This window comes from Callospermophilus lateralis, chromosome 9 (assembly GCF_048772815.1).
Source record: "Callospermophilus lateralis isolate mCalLat2 chromosome 9, mCalLat2.hap1, whole genome shotgun sequence".
NCBI lineage: Eukaryota > Metazoa > Chordata > Mammalia > Rodentia > Sciuridae > Callospermophilus > Callospermophilus lateralis.
This window is the reverse complement of record NC_135313.1, coordinates 104,331,390-104,342,478: the sequence shown is the minus strand read 5'-3', so window position 1 is coordinate 104,342,478 and position 11,089 is coordinate 104,331,390. Positions and strand designations below refer to the sequence as shown.

Below are 11,089 nucleotides of genomic sequence, written 5' to 3'. Positions count from 1 at the left end.
TCTTATCAGAAAGAAAGAAGGTAAACTTTCTCTGATTGCAGATGACATCATCTTATACACACAAAACCTAAAGAAATATAAATAATAATATAACACTGTTAGAATACCAAAAACAAGAGTAATAAAAGAAAAAAAAGCTACATACATTGAACTCTGTGAAAATTAAGAGTTTGGGGCCATCACAAGACATTATCAACAAGGAGAATATAAACCTACAAAATGAGAAAAAAATATGTGTAATGCACACAGAAGGGTCTTGTATTCAGAATATATAAATAACCCTTACAACATAGCCATAAGAAGACAAACAACCCAACTTAAAAATTGCTAAAAAGAACAAATAAATAAAATTTTTAAAATGGGTAGAAGACTTGAAAAGATATTTCTTCAAAGAATATATACAAATGGGCAACAGGCACTTGAAACAATGCTTGACATCATTAGTCATTAATAAGAAACAAGACAATACCACAGTGAGGTACCACCATTTTATACCTAATAGGATGACTATAATTAAGAAAAGGAAAAAAAGAAAATAAGTGTTGATGAGGATTTAGAGAAACTGGAACACTTGCCTACTGGTACATGGAATTTAAAAATGTTCAGTCACTTGGAAAGATAATTTGGTGATTCCTCAGAAAGCTAAACACAAAATCACCATATAAATCCACAATTTCAATCCTGGGTATGTACCTGAAAGAACTGAAAACAAGGACTAACGTACATGTATATTCAAGTTTGTAGCACCATAATTCACAGCAATCAAAAGATGGAAACACTGGAAATGCCCATCAGTGGATGAATGGATAATCAAAATGTGATCCATGCATGCAATGGTGTATTGTTCAGTCAAAAAAAAAAAAAAAAAAAAGGGAATGGAATACTGATATATGCTATGAGATACAACTGAATCTTGAAATTGCTATGCTAAGTGAATGAAGTCAGATGCAAAAGACTATGTATTCTATGATTTCACTTATTTGAAATATCCAAAACAGACAAATCCATAGAGACACAAAGCATATTGATAATTGACAAGGCCTGAGGAGAGAGATAACTGAAGGGCAGCCAGTTGTAGATACTTTTTGGGGGTGATAAAAGTATTTTGGAACCAAATTGAGATGGTAGTTGCACAATATTATTAGCATACTAAAAGCAATGGAATTATTTAAAGTAATTAATTTTGTCCTCTGTGAATTTCACCTTAAAAAATTAATAAGGACAAAAAGTCTAAGGGGCATAACCCACAGACTAAGATACTCTTAACCTATATAGAGATCCAGATTATAGGCTTTAGTACTTATTGTATTATCAGGTTTGAATCACTATAACTAAGGACTTGACACAAGATACCTATAAAATAAAGTGAAGTTTATTTTATTTATTTATTTTTTCACACACATAGACACTTTATTAGTTTCTTCTACAAGAGACAATTAACATCAAACTTTTAACAGAAATGTCAGGTCACTGGAGAGGCCAAACAGATTCCAGGAAGAAAGATGAAAATTAAATACTTAAATTAAAAGGCACTAGTATACCACCTAAAACCCACAACCACAGTGGAAGTAGGCTAAGGAAGGTTAAGCTACAGCAAAATATCTAATGTGAATGTTAGCAATTACACAGCAGGAAGCAAGTCTGTGTTCTAGAAGACTATGATACAATGATTGTTTGGGCCCAAGAGGATATCTGGCCAGGAAAAGGTCAAAATGGCTGAAGTTGTAAAGCCATAGAAAGGAATAGGTACAAAGGGAATACAAGCTACATGGTCAAGCAGATGACAATGAATCAGGCTTCTTCCTCCCAAGAAACATTTGCTGCACTGTGCTACCCCCTACCCCCTCAGGATCCCACCCAACAGTTTTTTCAGGCTGAGTTGCCTGCTCCTGCCTTAACAGAAGGCTTGCTCAGGAGAATAGGTTTGGGGGCTGCTGAGGGCTCTTATTCTTGATTTAGCATAGATCTTGGAGAAACTTGTCACACATGGGCTGCTTTGTGGCTAGTTGTTCTGACAAAGAAAAATCCCCAAAGTATTCACATGCAAAGTCTGAGCTTCCCCAACCATCTAAACAGCCTTATTCAACAACCTCAGAAGTCTGAGATCTTGAAGCAGCTGAACTCTAGTTAAAGCTGCAAGGTTCACAAAATCATTAAGGAAGCCAGAATGAGACAATGCAGTTAAGAAATCCCAGCAGTTAATCTCAATCTGTCTTCCCCCAATTTACAATAAACCCTCATTTACATGATATGGGATGTAGAAAGCTATACTGGAGCAAGCTGAGTCTTCTGCTGAATTTGTCATCAAATACTAAGGGAAACAAAGGGTAGGGTTGATTTTATTTTTTAAAAAGCCTCAAGTTATTCTGTTATAAAGGAACATGACTGAATAGGTAGGAAACAGATTCCCCATTATGAGTTCTCCTGATGGCTTCTGCAAGGATCATAGAGATGTCAATCACCTGTATTTTAGAGCAATGCTTCATCTTGTCCTCCTGAGGTATGGTATTGGTGACCACTACTGCTTCAAAACATGCATTATTGATTCGAGAAATGGCTGGGCCAGAAAAGATTCCATGAGTCAAGATAGCATAAACTCTGGTCGCTCCAGCTGAGAGAAGTTTGTCAGCGGCATGACAAATTGTGCCACATGTGTCAGCCATGTCATCCACAAGGATAGCGACTCGATCCTTCACATCTCCCACTAGCACCATGCGGTCCACTTCATTGGCCTTCTTCCGTTCTTTGTGAATCAAGGCAAAGTCCACGTTCAACCGGTCTGCAATGGAGGTCACTCTCTTGGCTCCACCAGCATCAGGTGACACAATAGTGCAGTTCCTCCACTCAGAGATATTCTCCCTAATCCACTTCAGGACAGCTGGCTCTGCATACAAATTGTCCACTGGGATATCAAAAAAGCCCTGAATTTGAGAAGCATGTAGATCCATGGTGATAATATGATCTGCACCAGCTACAGACAGCATATTTGCAACAAGCTTAGCTGAGATTGATGCCTGGCTCTTATCCTTCTTATCCTGCCGGGCATAAGGGAAACATGGGATGACTGCAGTAACCCGGCTGGCTGAAGCAATCTTGCAGGCATTAATCATGATCAAAAGCTCCGTTAGATTGTCGTTGATTTCACCACAACCACTTTGAACGATGTAGACATCTTCTCCACGTACACTTTCACCAATTTCTACACCGGTCTCCTGGTTGCTGAATTTCTTAGTCACCACCTTGCCTAGCTCCAGGCCCAGGCGGTCAGCAATTTTCTGGGATAAATCCTGATGAGAGCTGCCGCTGAAGATTTTGATATTCGGCATCTTGAACAATTATCCTAGGCGCTCGTCGCTCAGCGATCACTGCTACTGCGGAGACCAGAACCGAAGTCTGCCCAAATACTTAATACTGACCGCTTTGCGCTGCTACTCCTAGATTTTATATCTAAAGGGTCAAGTCCAAGATGAGGTGTCCCCATTGGTTTGGCCTCTGGTAAGGGAAGCACATCTTTGGCAAGACTGTGTGTCAGAATGAGTGGTCATATCTCAATGCAGGAGGCAAAAAATGTGAGTATATGTAGGATTTTCAAATTCTTTTTGAGGGTACATCCCCAGTGACCAAAGAACCTTCCATTAGGATCCACCTGCTTAAGGTTTTACTATGTCCAAGTAGTGTCACCCTGGGAACCAATTTAGCCCACAGTCCTTTGAGGAACATTCAAAATTCAAACCATAGAAGCCATATATTCCACTTATTTCAGATTAGCCAATGAAGATCAAAAGTTTACTAGAATATATTTAATATGTAATATATGATCACTCATTGAATCTAGCAATTTGTGGGGAAAATGGACATGTCATTATTTACCTTTTATCTCTCTCATGTCTGTCTGTACTCTTTAACCCTTTCTTTATTGCATTAACACATTAAATTATCATGTTAAAAATTTGGTAAAAAAATGAAAATTTCATAAGGAAATATTATCTCTTAGTGCTTGTAGATGTTGTTTATTACTTAGACTTTGAATGGTGTCAGAATGCTATTTCCCTTTATATTTTGATTGCAGAGCCATAACAAGAAGGGTAGCTGGTTGAAATTCACTAGTAAGTTTATTTTCTGATATATGCTGTGCTAAGATTGCATGCCCCTTTTGAGTTAGTACAATCTCCAGCACTTGCAGGATGCAGAGAAAGCATTACAATGAAAAATAAGAAATGCCATTTTCAATATCCATAAGTCTAGAGAAACAATAGACATTATATTTCCCATCGGTGTTAGTCAGCACATAAATATGTGCATGTGTTTTCTTACCAGAAGAATTCAAAAGCTGTGGACATATAAATGGATATAGTGATAGTGATATTGCTCAGAAAATAAAGATTCAATGAAATCATATTAGAATATGCCTAATCTCTTTAATAAAACTAATCATTCATCAGTCCACTCAATTGTTTTGTCTTGGGTTCTTAAAATGAATTTACTTTTTAATTGAGAAAAATAAACTGTATATATGTTGTACAATAGTATGTTTTGATATATATTTATATCAAAACATATATATTGGTGATTGACTAAATTAAGCTAATTAGCATGTTACCCCGTGTATGCCTTTTTGTTGGGAAGTCTACTCTTACCAATTTTCAAGTATATAATATGCTGTTATTAATTATAGTCATGCTGTACTGATATCATTCCTATTTTAAATTTTGTATCCTTTGACCCACATCTCCCCAATTGTTCCACTCTCTGTCTTTGGTTATCACTTTACTCTCTATCTCTATGCATTTAAATCTTTCAAATGCAATCCAGGTTGGATAGCTTCTCTTTTCTTCTAAGAAATGAATTAGGACACAAATAGGTGTTTTCAGATTAAATACAATCACTTCAAAACTAAAAGGAATTACAAATTGTTAGTTTTAAAATTTCAACTCGAATTTAAATATCATTATTTTGGATTTCTAGAATTAAAAGGGGCCTTATGTTCACTATTATGTTTAATATATATTTTCTACAAAAGCTAAGATTAAGGTAGTAACTTTTTTCAAAGAATTGAAAAATCACTCAATAATAATTGTTACAATTTTATAAACTAAGACAGGATACTTTAGTGATAGGAACAGGGTTATTCAATTTACTGAGAAATATTTATACCAAGACATGGATCTTCAGATTACAACTATATCTTTTACTCTTTCTGATCTGCTGTTATTCATAGATATTTTAAATCTAAAGAGGTCATCAAATAAGACATTTAGTATGCTACTGAAATTATGATAAATAGCACTGGTCTTTCAATTGTTGAAAAAGTAGACATAAATGTAACTCACTGGTAGAGTGCATGATTAGCATGAATAAGGACTTACGTTTGATCCCTAAAAACACACACACACTCAAAACCTTAGTTAAAGAAGAAATTATTGCAACAATAAGAATTGTAAGGGGAGTTTTTTCCTAATGATACGAGATGAAAATGTTTCCACATTCAACTGGGGAGATGAAGGGCATTTGTGGGATTTGATGAGCCCTAAAATGTGAGTAATTCCCCTTTATCTATAAAGAGTACTGCCAAAGTCCCAACATTAGTCGTTTCCATTTGGTCCTGCTGTCAATTTGATTAACGAAAGTCTTTAGGTAGTTATTATGAGGTCTAATAAGGAGTGTGGGAATAAAATTTACAGCCTTTTAGAATAACACTTCTGCTTACTGAGCTTTGAACACAACATTAGGAGGCAAGGGACACAGACTGCCTCTGAAAGACAAATGCATTTTTCCAGAAGATCACAATTTACTGCTCGGACCCAGATTTGAGAAGTCACTGCCTTTCATATGTGTGAATTTTCTACTAGATCAGAAATATGCATGAACAGTCAAAATCTCAAAAGCTCCTATGTCCACGTGGACTATTAAAATCCTCCAGATCCCACATTGGTGCCTCCAGAAACTAATTTCCAAAGTCTGTTTTGTATCTTGCTGAGTTTGTACCCCTGACAGTAGTAGATTTAACAAGATATAATTGAGGCTTTGGGAATTAGTTTCAAGAATTATTGAAAATAATTAAAAAATAGCTAGTGCTGTAGTTTGGATCTACAGTGTCCCCCAAAAGCTCATGTGTTGAAGACTTGGTCCTCAATGCAACCATATCCAGAGATGAGGCTTTTGGGAAGAAAGTGGACTACTCTAACCTCATTAGTGGATTAACCCATTTGTTGGATTAATAATTTGAGTGGACTACTGATAGGAGATGGAAACTCTAGGTAGTTGGGGTCTAGTTGGAGGAAGTAGGTCATGGGGCATGCACATGGAAACTAAATCCTCCTCCTAGCCCTTTTCTTTCTCTGTTTCCTTCCTGTCATGAGCTAATCAGTGTTCCTGCCCTTCCATGCTCTTCCACCATGATCTTCTGCCTCACTCAGGCCCAGCGCAGTGGAGCCAACTGACCGTGGACTGAACCTCAGAAACTGAGCAAAAATAAACCTTTATTTCTCTATGCTGTTTGTGTCAGGTACTTGGGTCACAATAACAAAAAAGCTGACTAACAGCCAGGAACTAATGAAAAAATCAAAACTTCAGTTTGGTCAAATATATCTTCTTTGAAAATAATTAAATACCAATTCACCATCTTTTAGATTTTTAAAACTACTTTAGCTAAAACTAATAATTTCATTTGTTTGCTTCAAAAAGAAGAATGAAGATATATACCTTACAAATTATAACATTAGGTTACATTAGACATCAGTGTTTCAATTCCCCTCAAAAACAAAGTATTAAACTTAGATTGATTTTTTGAATCCAATAATCCTTTAATTTTAGCCTGCTGCTTTCAACCGATCTTAGTGGTTTCCATTCCTATGTCCTTTATCGTTGAAGTCAAGGAAAACATTAGTTTTGAAAAACATATTTAACAGTTCCCCATAACAAATTTGATATCCAAAAAAAAAAAAAATAAACAAAAAGGAAAAAAAGTCAAGTTTTTTTTGTTTTTGTTTTTGTTTTTTTGCATGTGTGTGTGGTGCTGGGGATTGAACCTAAGGGCCTTGTGCATGCAAGGCAAGCACTGTACCAACTGAGCTATATCCCCAGCCCAAAATTCAAAGTTTTTTTATTTTGATGGCCAATTCAGTTTGTAACCTGTCATTTAATCACACTAAATGTCATATTTATACTTAATTTTATTGGTTGACGTCAATGTTTCTTTGCTCTGTTGACATAAATAACAGAATTCTGCAGTATCAAGAAGCAGTACAAAGTTTAACATTTTAGAGTCAGACTTTTTTTTTTTTTCTTGTGGAGAGGAGTCTTAGGTAATTTGCCTTCTATAAGCCTCCTTTTACTCTTCTTTAAAATGGGAATTGAGAATGAATATTAAATATAATAGAAAGACTGGATGATAGTCAGTACTTAAATGATAATTCCCTTTCTCCTTTTGATTAGTGGCCAACTATAACAATGTAAAATCAAATATAAGAAATGATATACTGGTGGCCAAGCAGAATTTGAAAGGGAATTTTATCATCAATATTTTTTTTTAAATAAAAAGAGTCATGAGTAGATTTATCTTAATTTCCTTGTAAACACATTGCTCTTGCCTTTAGAGCAATGTTGTTTTTTTTTTTTTATGTTTAGGGAAATATTTGTACCATAGGTAATCCAGGCATCTACCTTTTTTCCATAAAAAAGCCTTTAAAATGAAACACTATAAAGTATCTACAAACTTTGAAGATTCTAAAATTTGCTGTATAAATGAAAGAGAGTATGTATAGTGGCTTATTATTACTCCGCCTCCCAAAATATTGTGACATTACAGATTATGAAAGAACTATGGCAAAATATTTTGTTAGTGTGTGTGCATGTGCAAATACATATACATAACAACGAATCCCACCATTATGTTCAATTATAATGCACCAATAAAAATATGGAAAAACAAAAAAAAAAAGTTTAAAAATTTAAAAACCTTGAAAGAAAAAAAAATACTATGGAAGAAGCATGTTTAGCAACAAACAAGCTAAGAATCTTTCATGACCCTTTTGTTCTCAGAATTTCTTTCCTCTCCCAGTCTTATCTAGGGCATTAGTCATCCAGACAATGAGACATACACTGAACAGCTTGCCTGAATATCTTGTGCAGGTCTGGAATTCTCTTAATCGGTGTTGACTTGTGGCATTAGCCCAGTGAAATTCAGGGTGGCTGCAGTGTATGTGGAGGTGCAGAAGATTGGTCCATTTGCTTGACCCTCTGGGGAATCGTTTCTTGGAAACCTGGAACAAACTGAGCTTTTCAGTTATGGAAGTGGCATTTGAGCCACCAGGCTAAGCTCAGTTAGCATAATATTTGCTTGCCAAGGAAAAACTCCCTGCTTCAAATTCTAGGTCTCCCTCTTACACTTAAATTTCACATCTGGTAGCAGACTGGAAGCTTTTCAATCCCTCCACAATTTTCACTTTTTCTGGAAAAGGGGACTATTAACCACCTAATTCAAACTAATATTATCACTTTTTACAGAATTAATGAGATGCTATAATTGCTGACACTGTTTACCTGCTACTCTGGGAGTGTATTTCAAAGGCACATGAATCAGCCATCGCCAGCTTTATAATTAGCGTGTGACAACTTTAATTCCAAAGGCATGTTTAATCAACAGCAACAGATGGAAGTGTGCCTGGTGGTAAGTCACCCCTTCACAGCTCCTGATAGCAGTTTGTCCCACTGGCTCTGAGTTCTAAGCTATTTAGCATAGCAACTGCTAAATTACTGTTAATATTCTCTCTCTTTTTTTTTTTTTTTTTGGACAATAAGAGTTGCACTATCCCCAAAATCAGTTTCACTGACATATATTGAGTGCTTACCACATACTAAATACTATTCCTGTTTTCCTGTTTGAACGTCTGCCTCTAAACAACTTCTCAAATTATCTAATATTAAAATTCCCACTTTACAGGTGAGAGGGTTGAACCTAGAGAACTGTATTGACATGCATAGGGTTCTGCAGCTTATAAGCAGAAGGGATGTAAGTTCTTTGGCTCCTGGTACCCACACTGTTAGCCAGTATTTCATGCTATAATAAAAGCCATTTGGTGGTCTATAGTTGTACGTGGCTGTTTGTTGTAGTGATTTTGGATTCTGCCTATGAAATTATTCGGTTTTAGATCTCATCATTATGGGACTGTTTTCGGATTTCTTTCTCAAGGACTCAGTCGTAGGCAAAGGAGACAGAGGCCTTAATCTGCTTGGTCCCTTCCTTTATTCAGCAAACATGCTAACACAGCCAGTCATTGTACAAAGATTAGAATCAACATTATCTCTCTCCAATAATAGCTCTCAACATCTCTCAGGAGTTCTCTCAGTGATGTGGCCTCTCCTTTACTGGGTGCATCTTGGCCAGGTCTCCATAATCACAGTACCTTGGGATTTCACCTCTATTGTCTATAAGCATCCTTTCCAGGGTTTGGCCACTGCAGGGTACATGTGACACAGCAGGCTCAGATCTCCATTTATAAAGTTCCCAGACTTAAGGTACCAAATCATGCACAGGGAAGTGATGACCAAATTCAGAAGTTTGGAGCACTAGATCTGTCCTTATGAAAGCACATCTTCTCCTACTCTTTACCTCTACGAACAACATACATCGGATACATGTACATCCAGATACAAAGGTTTTCTTAACCTTTTTGCCTTAAACATGGAGATTATTTGGGGAACTTAAACAACATATAATTTCAGAACTCTCTCCAAATCCCTATCGGTTCTTCAATATCTCTGGAAGTGAGACCTGTAGATTTGTCACTGCTAAGACCTCCATGTAATTTTCAATGACAGCCAAGAGTAAGGGGTGAGACGGATAGCTTTAGACTTTCAAATACAGGAGCTCCATTAATGACTTTTCAAAGAAAAACGATATTTTTCTCTTAAATCTAAAACTGATTGGTAAATTGTGGGCAACAGTCATTTCTTAGGCACAAAATGTTTACTTTGATAAGGTTCTGGCCCAGCAATAATTCTGAGGAATTTTGTCCCCTCTAATTTGTATCGTATTATTGTTAGAGAAATGATAACCATGATGTGATCAGAATGGATACCACTTTCATTTCTTTGTAATTAACCCCAGGGAAGACCTTTATTCATTCTGGAAATACAAAAATATCTTGCTGCTAGATGTAGTCTAATAGCCCTAGAATTAGAAAAGCATAAAGAGATTAAGAAAAAAACATTTTTTTTTTTTTTATTCCTCAAATGTTGTTGCTGTTCTCTCCACTTGTTAACATACAGCAATTCTAAGAGCCTCAGGTTCACTGCATGGTCTTTCCTTCCTTGGTGAAATTCTTTAAAATATACATGAGTATGTATGTACCCAAGTGTGTATAACAGGAATGCATGTGTGCATACACACACAGAGGGACTTCAGAGGCCCTTGATTTACAAATAAGAAAAAATAGCTTGATTCACTTACAGCCATATACATGTTAATTTTACAGACTTAAATAATTTAATTGAGTCCCTGACACTTTTGTCAATGTTATTGATACAACCCAAATGTATTTTTTAATGTACCATGCAATCCCCCTGACTTTGAATAATGAAGATATTCTTTTCATTACGAGTTGGTTTGTATACTAAATTAAGACTACAAACTAAGATTATAAAATAATTCATCTTAAATAAACAAATTCAAATGCATTGTTAAATTCCCATTGGGTACTATTTAATAACTAATTAGAAATAAGATGTAAAAACTAATTCCACTTGTTTATGTGAAATAGTGTTGCCTGTGCATTACCTTGCCACAGGACACTAAAACATTGATGAAGCTTGAGGGAAAAACATCATGTAAGCAATAATAATCTGAGTAACATCATTCCTATAGTTTGTTATCATTGCCACATTTTTTAAGAGGATGCCTTGATATGGATCCTTTGGCTTTGCTCCACTCTCCCCAGGGCCACCTTTCTGTTGTTCAGCTGCACAGGGTTGTGTACTTAGAAGGACCCACCCTTGATTTAATGCTTTAATATCACAGTCTGCAGTTCTTCACAATTATGAATGAGGGACCAACATTTCCATCTCTCACTAGGCCCTGCAAATTGTCTAG

General features: G+C 35.9%; 1 protein-coding gene across 1 annotated transcript; it reads right to left on the bottom strand.

Moving 5' to 3' along the window:
- Nucleotides 1-1,591: 1,591 nt before the first annotated feature.
- Nucleotides 1,592-3,429, bottom strand: LOC143406899 (ribose-phosphate pyrophosphokinase 1). Its single transcript, XM_076865877.2, has one exon. It carries the CDS (start codon nucleotides 3,324-3,326, stop codon nucleotides 2,370-2,372), a length of 957 nt encoding a protein of 318 aa, XP_076721992.1. The 5' UTR covers nucleotides 3,327-3,429; the 3' UTR covers nucleotides 1,592-2,369.
- Between the last annotated feature and the right edge of the window lie 7,660 nt (nucleotides 3,430-11,089).

What these genes read in the sequence shown, in the direction of transcription:
- LOC143406899 (XM_076865877.2), bottom strand. Translation starts at nt 3,326, where the DNA reads ATGCCGAATATCAAAATCTTCAGCGGCAGCTCTCATCAGGATTTATCC.